This window comes from Tiliqua scincoides, chromosome 11, assembly GCF_035046505.1.
Source record: "Tiliqua scincoides isolate rTilSci1 chromosome 11, rTilSci1.hap2, whole genome shotgun sequence".
NCBI classification, from domain to species: domain Eukaryota; kingdom Metazoa; phylum Chordata; class Lepidosauria; order Squamata; family Scincidae; genus Tiliqua; species Tiliqua scincoides.
The window spans coordinates 12945473-12964456 of record NC_089831.1 but is presented as its reverse complement, the minus strand read 5'-3'; the positions used below and the strand labels follow the sequence as shown (position 1 = coordinate 12964456).

General features: G+C 45.8%; 1 protein-coding gene across 1 annotated transcript in view; it reads right to left on the bottom strand.

Moving 5' to 3' along the window:
- Positions 1–18984, bottom strand: part of CAMK2B (calcium/calmodulin dependent protein kinase II beta) — a 222599-nt gene that overhangs the window by 161856 nt on the left and 41759 nt on the right. The window contains exon 2 of the mRNA XM_066639773.1: positions 3949–4043. Coding sequence (XP_066495870.1) covers positions 3949–4043 — 95 coding nt within the window. The remainder of the gene's footprint in view (positions 1–3948; positions 4044–18984) is intronic.

Genomic DNA, 18984 nt, shown 5'->3' with positions numbered 1-18984 from the left:
AAATAAATAAAGTAATAAACAACGGAACTCTTGCAAGACCCCTGTAAAGCAAGTGAGTATAATCATCACCACATGGGATTCCTTAACAGGGTTCCGCACAGCTCCTTTGCAGGGCTATAGAGTCAGGTTTGCAGCAAGATTCCTCATAGGCAGGAAAGCAGCGGAGGGTGAAACCTGGAGGCCAGTGAAAATACAACACACCTGCCTTACCTCAGTGGGCAAAATAAAGAGAAGGAGGTAAAATAGCATTTGGAAAGATCCCTTTCCAGATTCTCCTGGGATCTTGAGCAGAACCCTGCATGGACCTCATAACCATGTCCACACTCCACATATTCTTTCCACTTTAGTTTAAAGCACATTGATGCTTCTTAGCTCCAACACCTTGCCTGTCTCATACTACTGCAGCAGCTTGCTATCCTGGCCATAATTCTCTTCCTTACAGGCTACTTTAACTACTATATGCCTCATTAACCCTGCTAGTCTCTATGCCCTTGCACAGATCTCCAGCTTTCGCCCAGTGATAACACCAAGCTCCTTTTAAATCCTCCAGTCCATCGCATTCAACAGTTCCTCTGTCTAAATGGTAATCTCAGTCTCAACATCCTCCTGCACCTAATCCCCAATAATCCAATTAGCAGTTCTGCCACTCCTCAATTGCTCTGAGTCTCAGATGCAGGCACAAAAGGATGCATGCCCAGCCTTGCATGGGGGCATTTGTCCATCTGGCTTCATTGGACGGTGACCAATGTCTGTTGACTATAGCTCAACTGGCCAGTAAACTCATATCTAGGAGATGTAGTTGTCAGGCCAATGCAGGGCTTAAACAAGCAAAACCAGCAGCTGGAACTGGGCTTGGAACTAGATTGGTAACAAATGTAACCGGCGTGGGGCAAGCTGAATATCATTATTATTAAGAAGAATATTTATGCACCATTTCCAACACAAGTGTTCAGAAAGCAGCTTACATGCACAATACATTAAATACAGGCATCCCCGTATCTGCAGATCTTGTATCAGTGGATCCAGTTCTCTGTGGTTCTCCACAACCCACATCCATAGTGTTGTTTAGGTGCTTACCGCTAGTGCCAAGTTTGAATATTAACAGGAGGCAGTTAACTTCCTGCTCCCTGTTAACATTCGAATAGTCTCTTCAAGCATTCAGGCTGCCTGCTGCACTATAAGCTTACATGCTTACATAAGCTTACATGCTTATAGTGTCCTGTAAAAGGAAGAACCATTTTCACATTGGTAAGCACCTAAACAATGTTAATGGGCGCAGTGAGCATGAAGACAGGGTTCCCCAATAGCCACAATTTCTGTATCCACTGGGGGGCTGGAATGGATCCTCCACAGATACAGGGGGGTAGGTGCCTGTATGTGGTTCCTTGTCTCAAACAGGCTCACAATTTACAAAGTTGCAGAAGGAAAATTAGCAAAATAGTTCCTGGAAAAAAACAACACACTATTGTGGGCTGAAGAGGGACGATTGCTCTCCCTGGGATGAGGCAAGAACAGCACCACTATAAAGATAGCCTCGGTACATTCGTACGCGTACACAAGACACAACTTCTGGGCTGTCTCCAAGGGAAATCTCCCCATTAGACTTTCACAGTAATGAAAACTCAAAGTTACAGAAGATCAGCATAATATGGTCCATACTAATCCTGTGGGTAACAGAATCTCAGCCATAAATGTAGTGGGTAAAGGCTATCCTTGCAACAACCCAGACCTGCTTCTCAAGAAGCAGAGCTGTGATCAGGAGAATGTCCATGCTCTTATCTGATCAGATGGGCCCACACGGACTCCATTCAACACAAGCAAACTTATTTATTTATAGGATTTTTATCCCACCTTTCTCCCACACCAAAGGAAACTCAAGGCAGCTAATAATATCTACAACAAAACAATATATGTTAAAAACAATTAAAATGCCCAGGATCACCATAATTAAACTATAAGTCATTAAAAAAAACACCAGTCCCACATGAGCTAAAAACCTTCATAAATAAGAAGGTCTTGAGGTTCCACTGAAAGGTCTCCAGAGAGTGAGCTGTTCTTAATAGCAGGGGAAGAGAATTCCATAAATGGGGCACCATCACCAAGAAGGCCCCTTACTCTCAGGTCATGGCCATTAGCTAGCACTTACTATCCATGTTGCTTTGGACATTGCTGTCGTCCCCTGATCTCAATAGGGCTTCCTTCCAAGAAAGTGTGCACAGAATAACAGTCTTAATCTCGTTGTCACTAGATACTTCACAAAATGAATAACGAGGTTTCACAAAAGAGCTTTCGTGTCAACCAAGCTGCAGACTCACTCACAGCTCTTCCACTGCACATTTCCAAAAAGCAAGATCAACAGTCTATTTTGCCCGGAGGCGGGGGGGGGGGGTGGAGACAGTCTCAACTCTTCCCCCACAGCAACCTCACTGCACCATCAAAAACCAATTCACCTGGTTTAGTCATGAGATCAGCACCAAGTGGGAAACACATTCAACGTGCAAGCTTGTCAAAAAAGGTAACCATTCATCCCAATAATCAAATTAATCTTGAAGGTTACATGGCGGTCCTGGAGTTCGGCCTTCCTTACAAGCAGGACCTGCAATCATTTGCAGCTCACTGGAAGGTGCTTCACCAAGGCTGAGAGGCTTTCTAAAATTTGTGCTTCACGGCTAAATGGGTCCCAGTCTCACCTACTGCCCAGCTCCCCTATCACAAGGCCTGGGTTAATTGCTCACCTTACTGTAGCTTCAGCAAACTCAGCTTTCTTCCCCTTGTCTTCATTAATCCTAGAGATATACCGTTTCACGCGTAAATTTCCAGCCCAACCTTTTCGTTCCAGTCTATAAAGTACACTCTCTCTCACCCCTGGAGTTTGCTGCAAATTTCAAGGTACCCAAGGGTAAAAGCAATGATGGTGGAGTGGCCAAAACCTCTCCTGTCCCTTCCTGCCTACAGAAAGGAAATCATTCCAAATGAGTTTAGAAAACATCCAATGCAGGGTCCGCCCACAGTTTGGTTGGTTTTGTTTCTCAAGCCGCGATTGAGATTGCCTCCTTAAAGCAACCCCCATCTCCAGCCTATCACCACTTGGGACTTCCGCCCTGGAAGAGGAGAGAAAAGGATATGGCTTAGCCAAGGTGCCCGGGGTATCCAGGGGAAATGCGGTTGGCAGACTACTCCCTAAGTTTTCTTCTCTTGCTGAGGACCAACAGAGGAAAGCATAGGGCTCAGCTATGCTTGAAAGAAGCATTTAAGGCAGGGGTGCTCAATAGGTGGATCACGATCTACCGGTAGATCGCGAGGCAAAATGAGTAGATCGCGGCGTGCTGACCCCCCCCTTCAGGTGCCTCTGGGAGGAAACGCCGGGAGTAAGGCCCATTGTACTCAATGGGGCTTACTCCCAGGTAAGTGTGGCTAGGATTGCAGCCTCACAGCCTAATCCTAGGCATGTCTACTCAGGAGTAAGTCCTGTTATACTCAGTGGGGCTCAAGGTACACCAACATACATTGTACACATAAATGTTATACGTTATGATGGCGCGAACATTGTAAAAAAAACTCTGGTAGATCTCCGGGCCTTGCTGGGTTTCAAAGTAGCTCTCAAGCCAAAAAAGTGTGAGGACCCCTGATTTAAGGCAATCAAAGCCCACCCTACATCCTTGCCAGCAGGCACCAGCCCACTTGTCACAGCAAGGGTGGCAACCAAAATTGTGGATGTCCAATCAAGAAGCAAAAAAAATGATACCCCCCCTTGATTGGCAGGCAGTCCTGCATCTTCTGTAATAATTTTCTATCTCTCCCCTCCTCTTTCTTGACATTCTGTTCCCCTTTCTGAGCACCGCAGGCACAAGTTGCGGGTGCGAGTTAGCAAGCTGCCACTAGGGAACTGGCCTTCCAAGAAAAGCGTTGAGGGCCCACCACCGTACGAAGCAAAAAATATGAGCCTACCTCTTGCTGAGAGCTTCTTGGTGTTGATAATCTTTGCGGCGTATTCATGCCCAGTGCAGAGTTTGACACAGCGCCGCACCACTGAGAAAGCCCCCCTAGAGAAAGGGCATCGGGAGGAGAGGAGAGAAGGAGAAAAAGAGGAAAGATTAATGCCGGCACTGGGCTATCTTTACAGCAGCTTCAACTCATCTTTTTTTAAACAGGTGTCTTTTTCACAACAAGTTTTTGTAGGTACACAGCTTACTTCATCAGATGCAAGGAGTAAAATTGTCACTAGGCGTGTGTGTGTGTGTGTGTGTGTGTGTGTGTGGAATCAAATGCAAGAGGAAATGGTCTCATGGAAAGCTTGAAAATACACAAGACAGGCAAATCACAACTCGTACCACCATTCCTAGCAAGGTTAAGCACATAAGAGCCCCGCTAGATCAGGCCAAAGGCCCATCTAGTTGAGCTTCCTGTATCTCAGAGTGGCCCACCAGATGACTCAGGGAACACAACAAGACAACAAGAGACCTGCATCCTGGTGCCACTCCCTTGCACTGGGCATCTGAGGTAGCCTACTTCTAAAACCAGGAGGTTGCACACACCCATCATGGCTTGTATCCTGTGACTTTTCCTCCAAAAATCTGCCCAATCCCCTACTAAAGTTATCTAGGCCAGATGCCATCCCCACATCATGTGGCAAGGAGTTCCACAGATTAATTACAAACTGGATAAAGAAATATTTTCTTTTGTCTGTTCTAACTCTCCAGCAAAAGAACATCCCTCTCATGAATCAATGAACAGCCCAATCCCACCATCAGCGCAGTTTCCGAAATTTTGCACATTGGTGGTCTTCTCAGAATAAGAGACATTTGCCCCTTGACCCGGGGTAAGTTCCAGATGGCACAACAGGTCAATTTGGACCTGCAACAGCTATATAACTGGCAAAAGTCCACACTGATCCATGTCACCAGATCAGACCCGGTAAAGGGAATCGACACAGCGCACACTGGCACTACCAATCCTGGCCCCCTCCCAGGCCCAATCTGCCCACTCTCTGCTGCATTGCCACCCTCTCCCACCCCATTACACCCCTTCCCCAGCCTCCCCCCCTGCCCTCACTCACCTGCTCCAGCAGGTGTTTCTCTAAGCACCAGCACCCACAAGAAGGCTCTGGCCTTCCCACCAGCGCTGCTAAGAGGCACACTGTCACAAAGTGCTTTGTGGCACTTTTGCGACAGCTTGCACCAGCGAAGTGCTTCTTTGCCGGTGCAAGGGTTGGTCTGGATCGTGCCATAACTCTGTAATGCAGTAAAAACCCTTGCCTCAATTGAGTCCTACAGGGATGGTGTCGAGCCTTGTTGAACCCTAATTCAACTGAATCTTGCTCCGATTTCTCTTCGAAATTCTCCTGTTGAAGAAGGAACTGTCACTTTAAGGACAGCAACCGTATGTTCTGGAAGATTAAAGTGTTCTCCCACTGGTGTCCGAAAGTTGCCATGTCATGTATCAGATGGGTCCGTTTTTGTATACTTCCCTTGCAATCCACCCACACTTCCATTCTTATTCTGGTTGCATGAGACACAGAAAGCAAAGGGACACACACACACTGTTTTTATGCTGAATGAGAATGTCCTCTCAGTGCAACAAGAGGTCAGTAAATCAGTGAGCTTTTAATCTCCCTAAAAGTCTAGAAGGTTTGGCCAGATGGCTTGAAACTTTTCAGGAACCTGAAATGCTTTCTCGTTTAATGGGACCTGCTCCTTGGCTGTTTGTTCCAAAATTCTCAGCTCATCTCAACCTTTTTCTTTCTTTCTTTCTTTTTTTTTTTGGGGGGGGGGAGGTCCACTGGGTTACAAAATAAATCAGTGGGTATGTCGGACAAGACCAAGTATCTCCCACCAACAGGGAAGAAAGAACAGCACAAGAATGGGGAGAGTGGCACTGCGAAGGTTGCTTACTGCTAATGGATGTTCATCTGTGCCAATACATAGGTGAATTCTGTGCTTGCACCAGACAGCTCTCAGAATAGCCTAACAGTTCTAGCCAGCAAATTGGCACCCCTCCCATCTCACCTCAAAAGCCCCCAGAGCACTATTTACAGTTTAGAAATCACTTCCACAGTGGAAATGGAGTTTTTTGTTAAAAAAAAAAAAAAATACCAAGTCTGAAATTGGGGGGGGGGAGAGAGAGAGAGAATGGGATGATCAGGGCTGGCCCATACACGAGGCCAACTGATACAGTTGCTTCAGGTAGCAGATTGGTGGGAGGCACTTGTCTCTGTGCACCTCACTGCCATTGCTTCCCCTTCTCCTCCTTTTTCTTCCATTTGGTGGATTGGAAAAGGAAAAGGGGGACAGAGAAATGAGGAAATGCCAAGTTAGAACATTGAAGAGTGGGAAGGACAGAGACTGGCACATCATTGGTAAAGGGTTTTTGGTAACTTTTACAGGGGGCCTTGCGCATTATTAGTTTTGAAAAGGTTAAAGGACATGCTAAATATTTATATATTCTGCCAGGGCCCCAGATATGGTCTGCTCTCCAGCATCATTCCTACTCTCAAGATAACCCACGCTTGCTGCTCCTAGTAGCTATATTGGTTTCATAAAGACTAGCTGGGAGTGTCCTCGCGTGAGTGATCGAAGAACTGCTAATTAATCTGGATCAGGGGTGTCCAAAGTTTTTGGCAGGAGGGCCACATCATCTCTCTGACACTGTGTCGGGGGGGGGCGGAGAAAAAAAGAATTAATTTACATTTAAAATTTGAATAAATTTACATAAATTAATATACTAGAGGTGGAACTTATATGAACGAATGAAGGTCTTGCAATAGCTCAAGGCCTATAAAAGGCTTTGAACAAAGCAAGGTTGGCCTTTCCTTTGCTGCTGCAGCAACACAGACGTGAAACAGCAAGCAGTGGAGGGAGCCCCCATCCCACAGCTCACGTGAGCGGTCGAACAGTTGGCCGTCACACTGAGAGCAGTTGCGTCATGCCAGCATGGGCTCCAGCAAGTCTTCAGAGGGCCAGAGGCTCATTGGAGACTGGGGTCTCCCTGAGGGCCACATTGGGAGTCCTCAAGGGCCGCAAGTGGCCCCAGGGCTGGGGTTTGGGCACCCCTGATCTGGATTAATCAATTACGCCAAACTCAAGTGCATGGTCTTGTGTATGAAGGATATTGCAAGACTGAAACCCTGATAGTGAAATCTGTTAAATTATGTACAAGTGGTCCATAAATTTCAAAATGAATGACCTTCTGCAAATCCGTTGTGCAATATTTGTCCCCCACCTTGCCCACTGTAGCACATTTTCCCCAGGATCTGAGGCTAGAAGTGAGCCCAACTAAGGGTGGAAGAACGAGTTTCAGAGAGGCAGCTGAAAAGGACCATCAAGGGGAAGGGCAAGAGTTGAGAACCTCCTCCTCCCACCTGCTAATTCTTTCCTACAAAAGCCCCACAGCAGTTGCCATGCATTTTGAGCCGCAGTGATGGCCAATTTCAAGTTCATCAAGAACTTCAGGAGGTAGACTTCAGCATGAAACTTCCAGATTTGAATTTTTTGATGGTATTTGTACAAACTTGAATAGAGATCATGGTTTCCTGTCATGTTCTGGGTGAACCTTCACTCAGAACAGCTAAGAAAATTTTGTTTTCACCTATTCCTGCTGTTGCGAACATCATTGTGTTGATCCTACATGCATTTAAGCTTTACATAGAGTTGTCACAGATATCTTCATGGCCTTTTGATTTCTTTGTTTACAGTGCCCACCTTCCCTAACAGCCATCTCCCTCTCTCTCTCTCACACACACACACACACACACACATCCCTTCCAACTAATTAAGCGGACTGTACTCCAAGAAAATTTAGGCTACAAATCTGTTAGGGTGCTACAAGACTGTTTACAGAGACAGCAAGTTGCTTGAGGTTACTCAGAGAACTCCAGGTCAGGTAGGAATTTGAACTCAGGTCTCTCCAGTTAAACATTCTGTTCACAACAGAACAATGGCTTTTACCTGGGCAGTTAATTGTTCTGATGTCCTTTTTTCTCATTTGCATTTTAAAAAATGAGCATTCTTCCTTGAAGATTGCCCCAGGACCGCAATGCTTTAAAAATAGGTTGCCTCAACATCTGTCGGGAGTAATTAGGCTAATTAATTTGACTCTGGAACAGGATAGTGAGCTCTGCTCCTTCTGGAGCCGGGGTCTGCGATTTTGCAGGCCACAGGGCAGTGCGTGACCTTAGCCGCGACCTCAGATGCCCTTCTGTCAACAGCTCCAAACAGCTGTCTGACTCATTCCATAACTCCATCCAATCCCGAAGCGGTGGGGACATAACTGCGTGGACATCTTAGATAAGGTCTGGAGCCAAAGGGTGCATTTGACTGAGCCAGTGGCGCACATTGTTCTCTGCTGTCTGTTAAGTGGAAACCTTTAAGAACATCAGCCGTGTTGTCTTAGGTCAATAACAGAGGAAGCTCACAAGCAGACATGGAAGGACTGTTCTCCAAAATCTTTTCTACAGACTCTGTTGATAGAGGATCCCTTTAACCATCATGGCTCCCCATGGTACTGGGGAGGCCTGGGGCAAAAGCCCATCTGAAGATCCACCAGGGCATCATTCCCTTCCCCATGTTTTGGAAAGCACATGCATGTGCCAGCTAACCTAGGAAGCAGGCAGGAGACAGGCACAAGTCCTCCTTCCAGATGCCGCCTCCATCTTCAGCACCTATCAAGGAGAATTCCTGCCTACCTGCTACCCATTTCCCAGTTTGCTTCCCAACGGAGAGGTTTCCTTGGAGCCTGCAGGCTGCCCTCTTGCTTCCCCCAGAACAAATCCTAAGCCCTTTATGACTTGGGACCAGGGTATTTGAGGGACAATCTCTTTCCTTATCAATCTACCCATCCTCTTAGGCAGGGGCGCCCAAAGTTTTTGGCAGGAGGGCCACATCATCTCTCTGACACTGTGTCGGGGGCCGGGGAAAAAAGAATTAATTTACATTTCAAATTTGAATAAATTTACATAAATGAATATATTAAAGATGAATTTATATGAATGAATGAATGGTCTTGAAATAGCTCAAGGCCTATAAAAGGTCTTGCACAAAGCAAGGCTGGCCTTTTCTTTGCTGCCGCTACTGCATCACAGACGTGAAACAGCAAGCAGTGGAGGGAGCCCTCATCCCACAGCTCACACGAGAGGTCAAACAGTCGCCCTCAAGCTGAGAGCAGTTGCATTGGGCCAGTGAGGGCTCCAACAAATCTCCGGAGGGCCACAGGCTCATTGGTGACTGGGGGCTCCCTGAGGGCCGCATTAAGAGGCCTTGAGGGCCGCAAGTGGCCCCAGGGCCAGGGTTTGGGCACCCCTGCTCGTAGGTCATCAGAGGGGGTACTTTTAACTATGCCACCATTGAAAGAAGTGAGGGGGATGGTGGCGAGAAATAGGGCCTTTTCAGTGGTGACACTGTGTATGGAATTCCCTCTCCTTGGAATTAAGAGCTCCTTCTCTGGAGGCCTTTCCGGAGGGCCTCAAGATCTTCTTATTTAAGAAAGCATTTGATTGCTAACATGGTGGGCTGGCTTTTTAACTTGAAACAAACGTAATTTTAATAGTTTAAGTGATCCATAGGAATTCGATCTTTGTTGTTTTAAATGTAATGCCTTAATATTGTTTTAATCTGTATATTGTATTGTGTTTATGTTGTCCACACTCCTTGATGCAGGAGGTCTGGTCCTTCATGCAAGGAGGTCCTTGGGCAGGAGGTCTGGTCTAGAGGGTTGAGCCTCCGTTTGCCTACATCCGAAGGTCGCCAGTTCGAGGCCACCGGCACCGTGAATGGCGAGACCTTGAAGGAGCTGACAAGCCCAGCAGAGTTATTCCACCTGCTCTTGGAGAGATGAAGGAGCTGCTTGTCAGCCTTCATGGGAGGAATCTGGAGGCCAGAAAGTGATAACAGACCAGAAAAGACCCATCTGAAATGTTGTGGTTCTTAAAAGATAGAACCTTTCTTCAATTGTAAAAATCCCTAAGGGGATTTGGAACAGCCTGCCCATGTAAACTTTGAATTAAAGTCTGAGGAGAAATCTGACGACCAAGAAAGGTGGTATATAAATGCCTGTGTTGTTGTTGTTGTTGATGCCCCAAATGTGTGGGTGAAAGGCAGGATTATTCAATCCAATCAATAAACAAACAATTCCCCCAGCAACAGAGGACTGAACATCTGGCAACTGTAAAATGCATGGGGGGGCAGGAGAGTCCCCACTACTGCTGCTGCTCTACAGCTGCTTAGTAAATGCCCCATAGGCTCTTGCAGGAAACAGGACTGCCCTAGAATCTGGATAGGCAAAGGTATGATGGACGAACAAAGCCACCAATAGCTAATAGCCATTCATTTATTTCCATTGAAATTGAGCCTCTCTCAATCCCCAAAACTTCAAGGCTGTAAACACATCTCTCCCCCCCACACACACACACACAAATATTATAGCTCTTATCATTATAGCTCTTTACATCAGAAAAGCAGTACATGTCACCTGCAATCTTAGCTTGAAATTTCTACGCTTCTATGGTTTGGAGTGGGTGAGAAAAGAAATCCAAATGAAGTCTGTCAAACTGGGGTGTGTGGGGGGGTACTTATTGTGTCATAAAGCACAGATTAGAAAAAACCCAGATTTCAAAGAAAAAAAAGCAAGAGCAACAATTAACTTAGAAAGCATAAGAACAGGCCCACTGGATCAGGCCTTAGGCCCATCTAGTCCAGCTTCCTGTATCTCACATCGGCCCACCAAATGCCCCAGGGAGCACACCAGATAACAAGAGACCTCATCCTGGTGCCCTCCCTTGCATCTGGCATTCTGACATAGCCCATTTCTAAAACCAGGAGGTTGCGCATACACATCACGGCTTGTACCCCGTAATGGATTTTTCCTCCAGAAACTTGTCCAATCACCTTTTAAAGGCGTCCAGTCCAGATGCCGTCACCATCTTTTAACCTCTATCTGACTTAACTCCAAAGCAACATGTGAATGGAGCATGTTCACTGGTGTTTCATTCCACACACTATCTGTGGTCGATGAACACGCTTTACAAATTAAATAGGCAAATTGTTTTAAAATGAACTCGGCAAATCATGATGACGGCACTGTTGCCACAGTCAAGCTCCAGGGTTCTCTTCAAGAGTTGCAACACCTGCTAAGAGAGCAATGAGGTCACTTCTTTAATGCAATGAGAAGGGCATGACACAGTGGGCCCTCGTGGTCACAACTCTGTGTGCTAAATGATAGACAAGAGTCTTGCGGCGGTCATGGAAGCCAAGATTTGATGCCTAACATCTGACAAAGAGGACAGTTTCATGGCAGAGTTGGCCTGTCCACATGGCCAACTGAGCTGATCAACTCAGGCAGGGCATAGGAATACATAAACTGCCTTCTTCCAACTCTGACTATTGGTTAATTTCACTCACTATTCCAACTTGGACCAGCTGGGGCTATTTGAGGTTCAAGGCCTGGTTTTGGAACCGAAACTGACTTGATGGGACTTGGCCTTTAAGCTGCCCTGACCACCTGGAGAGCCCCCCACCACACACCCCCACACTTTAGTGGCTGACAGAAGTGTCCAATGCTGGCCTGGCCTGGAGATCTTCCACAGGATTGCAGAAACCCAACACTGTCTGCAAAAGGGTGGTTCATTCTAGGGAGCAAACAAGACTCAGTTGTCACCACTGTGGCACTAGCCACAATCCGGTATCAACTGCCTCGTGACCTTGCTCAAATGAAACAGGGGAGGCCAGGGGAGACTTGTTCCATTTTCTGGATTCCTGATTGCAGCTGTTCCCCTTAGTCAGCTTAACAGGTTGGTGAAAGTGGCTACACTGGATTTCAGATAGTTCCTGGGGTAATCAGTTTTGCTCATATGAGAAACTGGACTTTTTTTTAAAAGAACAACATGAGCACCTACATGCCTAACCTTACATACTAAAAACACCGTTTTATACTCAAACCTCTGCCTGTCTACTTGGAACTAAGTCTCACTTAGTTCAGTGGAGCTTACTCTCAGGTAAGTGTGTGTCAGACAGAATATAAAAATATTTTTGAAATTTTTTTTTAGACAAAGGTTTTTTTAAACTTAATGTTTTTAAAATTAAAAACGTTTCAAAACTACTCCAGAAATAGTGAGGAGAGAAAGCCGTTATGCTTCACGGGCGCTATCCAATAGGTAACTGCAGAGAGTACACTCAAGTCTATTGCATTTGAACTTTTTTTTCCCAGGGTACAGGCTTGAAGAGTTAAAAATACCTACAAAGCCTGTTTGGTCATTGACCACGTTAGGATACAAACCTGAATATGGTATGTATACACAACATGGAAAAAAACGACAGCCCCATAATCCCACTTCCAAGTCTCTGGAAAACTATTGCTAAAAGACAGCCTCTGCTGACAGCTTTCAAACACTGCAGCCCTTCCTGGAGACAGCAGCATTCCCTGCAACATCCCACAGGGAGGGGAGATTTTACATCAAACCGTTTGAAGCCATTGCTCTTTATCAGCAAGTAAATGACAAGCAGTTGGATCTTACGCATGTTAATGTAGAATGAGCAGCGCAATCTTAGGCGTGTCTACTCAGAAATATGTCCCATTGTCCTCAATGGTGTTTACTCCCAGGCAAGTGTGCAAGTTAAATCCCACCAGACTGGACCCAAAAGCATGACTAGCAGGAAATTTATTACTCTTCCTCTACTTGCCGTACAGACAGGTTCTTCAAAACCCCCCCCCCTTTTAAAGCCATCATAACATGAGGCTACTAATCATGGCCATCACCAAGTGTGTCTGGACAGGCTCACCCCTGAACTCTCAACACTGTGTGCCATCGAGGGATGGTAGTAGCATGGGGGTTCCAGAGCAGGACATTGTCCCAAGGCCCCAACCACCACTTTAAAAATGCCTCTTGAGCCACATAGGAGGGGAGCTCAAAATAGTTGGAATGAACAGCCTTGACAGCTTGACTTAGTTTTGCAAAGGCTTCTGGGCCTTAGAGAAAAAAAAATGGAAGCTAAGCAGATCTTGCAAATCATGGCCAATGGAAACCTGGGTTGTCCAGTTTAAGATATCACACTCCAGTTTAGATACCTGCCTGAACCGTGTACCAGAATAAACTGGACTATTAATGCAAGATTACATACCATGAACATTCTACACATCAAGATATTATGTTGCAGAGGGAAAAACAGAGCAACTACAAAAAATTACCAGACCAAAAGAAGGAAAATACAGGTTAGGCACAAGGTGAACACTGCACAGTTCTCGGACAATGAGACTCACGCCAAAGGCAGCTGCGCATCACACAGTGGACCTACACTACTAGGTGAGAAAGTCAGAATGGCTCAAAGTCCATCCTGGCTCAAAGTCAGGTGCGGCTCCTGCCAAAGCCTCACAGCTCTTGTTGGAATGCCAACTTACATTTTTAATTAGCTGCAAAATCAAGGAAAACATTTCCAAGTTGCACAGGAGACCCTTTCCTGAATCATTCAGAGTTCTGCCTTTAAAAGAAGGGCCACTTACAAAGTCTTCGTGAGGGGTGCACTACTTTCTCGCTACGCACAAAGGGGTGAGCTCATTAATTTCTCATTTTTTTTCTCCATGGTATATGCAGAATTGCAAAAGCTTAACCAAGAACAGCTTGGCCAATATCCCCAACCTGAAATTAAGTGAAAAACGGTACACAACAATAAAGCACTTTAGTTATAGAATTGTCGGTAACCAGAAGTTTCAACATGTTCTCTAAAACAGTAGATAGGAAGTTGCGTTCCATTGGTCCATCAGTCATCAGGACACTGACTCGCAGTAGCTCTCCAACCTTTTGTGCAGGGATTTCTTCCAGCCCTACTTAGAGATGCCGGGGATTAAAGCTGGGACCCTCTGGATGTGAGACAGGTGCTCTGCCACTAAGCTAGTTACAGAATTTTTATTCTACCTTTCTCTAGAGATCCAAAGAGACTAAGCTATAGTCCCTCCTCATGGTGCAGAGACCATGAGGTAGCCCAAACAGGCCCTGGAAGAGGGCACAACAGTTTCCTATATCCTGGTATGCTGCAAAATCATGTTTTGTTTTGTTTTTTTAAACACCCCCCCCTTTTCTGGTATTGATAGAGAAGATTTTGTCTACATGTTGCTGAGTCATGAATAGTGAACAGTGTCTTGAGTCTGCTAATGGGACTTTGTTTGTCCCACATTCAATGAGTAGGGATTACAGTATGGGGGGGGGGGGCAAGATGAAAGGCTCACCCGTGTTGTCAGTTCTGAAGTCAATGAAAACATCGTACTGTGCACTTCAGAGAAGATGGCGTTAAGGCAGTGCTCTTCAACCCTTTCGGTGCCACAACCCCAATAGATAAAGTATGAGACTGGGGATGCACTGCTGGGACCTGATCTGCTCACCTCCGTCCTCCCCGATTTCCCCCTACCTCTTGTGTCTTCACAATAACCCTGTGAGGTAATAGCCTGAGTAGGGCCGGCTTTAGGAACTGCAAGGCACAACTGAGAGAAGAGGCTCTCTTTAAAAAGCACTGTAAAATGAGTAAAACATTAAAATGTATGGTCAATTCAAAGCATTCCTTTTCTACAGGGTTCCACCCTCCCTCGTGAGCAGGCTTAACATGTCTGCGACTTGTCTCTGGGAATAATGCTCAGCTTATGGCTGGGAATCATTAAATGGAGTTGGGGAAAACATCCTCTTTCAGCCATGAGTAGCTATGGTTTCTGAAAAGTCACCATGGCTACAAGGTCTTTAACTAGAACAGGAGGTCGCTGCAATGATCCATTAGGAAGAATCCAGAAGCCACAATCTAGTCACTGTTATGAGGGCAAACTAAAAAGACACGGAATCTACTTCAAGCAAGGTTGAAGTTCTCAAGAATGCTTCAGTGTTTCTCAAACTATGGGTTGGGACCCACTACGTGGGTCCCCATTCATTTCAATATTTTATTTTTAATATAATAGACTTGATGCTGCCATGTTCTGTGACAGCATCTGGGGAAATGTTATAGCTTTGTGCATTTAACAGGCTACTGTATATGCTTTTACCAATGATAGTCAACGGGACTTACTCCTAGGTAAGTTTGGGTAGGATTGCAGCCTAGGATTGTTAAAGAATTTTTCTGCTTGATGATGTAACTTCCGGTGGGTCCCAACAGATTCTCATTCTAAGAAGTGTGCCCCGGTGCTAAAAGCTTGAGAACCACTGTGCTAGATGATAAGCAACAGTCTCAAGACAGAATACAGAAGGAATTCAGCAGACTCCTGTAGATTAGCCTTGCTGGGCATCAAACTGTATCCCAGTTTGCCCCTTGGACTTCTGGGATAAAGGGCCAATAATAGCACTTCCTGCCATATAAGGTCTTTGTGTACAAATGAAGGAGAAGGGAACCACCACCCTCGACACCCAAAAGATGCACCAACAACAGGTCTCTTTTCTCCTTCAGTGGGAGAAGAGGAAACTTCCTACCTCCCTAATAAAAACTCAGCAAGGAGCAAGAAGAAAGTGCGCTTCTCAAAAGCAGAAGTCAAATATCACTCATTTCAACAAAATGGGGGAGGGGGGAAGCAGGAGAAAGATGTCCAATCAGAACCAAGATGGGGGTTCTTGTTATTGTAACTCTGAATCATCTTTTTTGGCATCTATTTCTTCGTATGAAGGAACACAAGACATCACCACAACACAGCTTCCCATCTGTTGAGCTGCTCTCTTACCCCATCAGAAGTGTTTCAACATGGGTTAAATTCTGATCCTCATTCTACAGTTACAGGTGTCATCATAGCATTTTGGCCCTTCCAGATCTCTGCTTGGGGCATCCAGCAATTTAATTTTAGAGCCACTTCACCATGTCTCAAATCTTCCTTTACTTCCTAGCTTTCCCTAAGCATGCACTGACTTAGAGAACATTCAACACAGTCAGCCCAATCAGTGGCATCGCTAGGGGGCCGCAGCAGGTGACGCGCACTGGGGGGGTGACACGCACTGGGGGGTGACATGCTAAAATTGTGGTGGTTAGGAGTAACCCAATCATATAATATACCATCGGATGTGGAATTTCGAGCGGAATGCAATGCAAAGAACCAGATTGAAATATCTCCTTTCTAACAAAAGTTATGGCCAAAACATTGGAGAACAAAAAAATGCATGGATCCCTATGGATAGTGAAACTGAGCTTTATCGCGCGTTTAATCGCAAGTAGGTGAACTTGCCTTAGGCTGTCAGAAAGCGTAGGCTGAGAGGAATCCAATGACACCAGAATGGTCCTGATCCAATGAATGCAGCCACCAAAAACACCTGAGAAGGAAGTCCCTCCCTCCAAGCAGATGAATGTATTGAGCCCTATGGAAAGCAAAACTAAGCCTCAAAGTCGCGTTTACTTGCAAGTAAGCAACCATGCCTTGGCTGGTGTGGAAGATCAGGTGAAGGAGAGTGCAAGGCTACCAGAATGGTCCTGATCCTATGCATCTGCAGCTAAATAAGTGCTCCAGAAGGCAGTCCCCCCCCCCACTAAAAAGGATCAAAACAGAGGCTTTAGCTGATAAGGTGAACTTTTTTGAGACTTGCAAAGCCAGTTGAATCTTGACAGTGATCTGGTTTAAACAGAAGTTCTTAAATTGAACTGGGCACTGGGTAGGGCTGAAAACCTTACTGGTTTTGGAGGGGGGGTGTTATTGCAGGCAGGCCACAGAGAAAATTCACTTGGTGGAACAGGGCTGGCTTCTGCTTATTTAATTATTTGTTTTACTTTAATTATTTGTACTTATTTATTTTAATTTGCCTGATGTTGTTACTTCCACCATGACATCACTTCTGGTGGGTCTTGGACAGAACCGCTTTGTGAACTTTTAGTTGAAAAGCGGTATATAAATACTGTTGATATAATTATTTCATAATATCAATCAATCAATCAATCAATCAAACCTTTATTAGGCATAAAAATTAACACATAATATCTCTAAACAATCCAATATATAAATATATGTTTAAAAGCGAATAAAAATAAAGGTTAAAACACAACAATTTACTTGCACGGTAACTCCAGGTTGCTTAGGACCAAGAGATTAGCCCTCTTCAAGTTACTCAGGTGTAAAAATTTCACAACTGGAAGGGTCACGAGTTTAGAATCTCCCGCCAACAAAAATTGTAGGCAAACGTTCTCAGAAAGACCTTTTTTAGTTCTTAATAATGGGAGAAGATACTGGTCTCTAGGCACTTGATTGCTAACACAGTGCAAAACAATGTGTAAAAGAGAGTCTACATCTCTAAGGCCACAGTTACAGACAGTTCATAATATATTATGAAATAATAATTGTCATTCTAAAAAGTGGGTCCCAGTGCTAAAAGTTTGAGAACTGCTGCAATAAGGTGTTAGTAAATTGACACCCGGGGTGTGTGTGTGTGTGTGTGTGTGTGTGTGTGTGTGTGTGTGTGTGACACCACTAGTGACTAAAATCACTAAAATCATAATTTGGAAGAATAATACCATCATGTTATATATCAATCAATGCGTAATTTCATGCAGAATGTGTTCTATCTTGTTCTATCAAAAGGTACAGCCAAAAAACCAGTGGGGGCGGAGTGATGGTACATCACCGCCCCTACCACCTGGGGTGTTGCCCTGCCCACTGCACGGTGGGGGGGGTAACACGGTGGCATTCCGCACCGGATGACGCGAACCCTAGTGACGCCACTGAGCCCAATCCTATCCAGTTCCCCAGTGTTGGTGCAGCCTTGATGCAGCCCCGAGGTAAGGGAACAAACACTTCCTTACCTTGAGGAAGCCTCAGTGCAGCCCCCACTACAGGATGCAACCATTGGCACAGTTGCATTGGTGCTGGAAAGTTGGTCAAGCCTGGGTTGTGCATCTCCACGGATACAGCTGCAGTGACCCTAAACGATTCCTGAAAGCATGGTGGCCAAAAATATGCTACCATGAACCTAGAAACCGCCACCAAGCATCTGCTGCTGTAACCCATGGAGGAGCTGGACTGTATGTTATGGTATGGTGGATGCTCTCCCAGAAATTCTGATTGCAAGATGGTATAAGTTCTGCACAGGGACACTGAATTACCGCCTGTCTGCCACCGTCTTGGCCCACTTTCCCGTTCTATGACTTCTCACCCAACAATCATAGCTGGTATTTTCTTTTATAGTTTGAAAAATGTGCTATCCGAACATTCCTGACTTTTCCCCGAGAGTGCCCCAAAACAAAAACCACAGAGCCAACCTCTGTCACTTTTGCATCTGGAAGCCAAATGCCTCATTGTCGTGCCATTATGACATCACAAGAGACCTTTCACACCGGCGGAGTCCTACATGTTCTGTAGATACAGCAGGCGGTGTACTGCTTCCCCTCGACAAAAGGAGACTTCTATCAGGTTCACAGCAAGGACCTGCTCACGTCCCGCCCCGTGACACGTAGCGCTCGAGGAAGTGAACAGCCTTATCACTCAGGAAGGAAAGGAGCGCTGCCAATCGGGTGCCCACGCAGCCAGAGTGCGGGAATTCAGTACCAAACACCTGAAGCCATGGAGCGCCGCCAGCTGCCCCGTCTTCCTCGCAAATGCCAAGCTTCTGGTTCACAGAAACGCAGAAGCAGGCACAGAGCTCATCAGATGGCTGCCAGATCCTTGACGCAAAGCCCACATAGCGCAGGAGCCATCAACTGGCGGCTCGCTAATGGTCCAATCTGGTGCTGTGACTGCGGCTATTTATCCCCCTACCTGGCATCATCAATATCAATGGTGCTTTTACCCAGAAAGAGGGAATGCCGAGAGGGGCTTGCCCTCAAGGCAGACACAAGGGGAACAGAGGCCAAGCCAAACAGGGGGAGGATGAATTGTGTCATGCACGTGTACAGAGGCTTAGTTGCGGCAGAGAAAGAGGGCTTGGGGCTCGTGCCACCGGCATCAAGGAAAAAGGGGGGTTTAATCAAACCAAAAAGGATTTGGAGGAAGACTAAGAAGCCTACAATGGTCCACCAGCACTCCTACTATCTCACAAATGACTGAGGTCAAAGCCCCCAA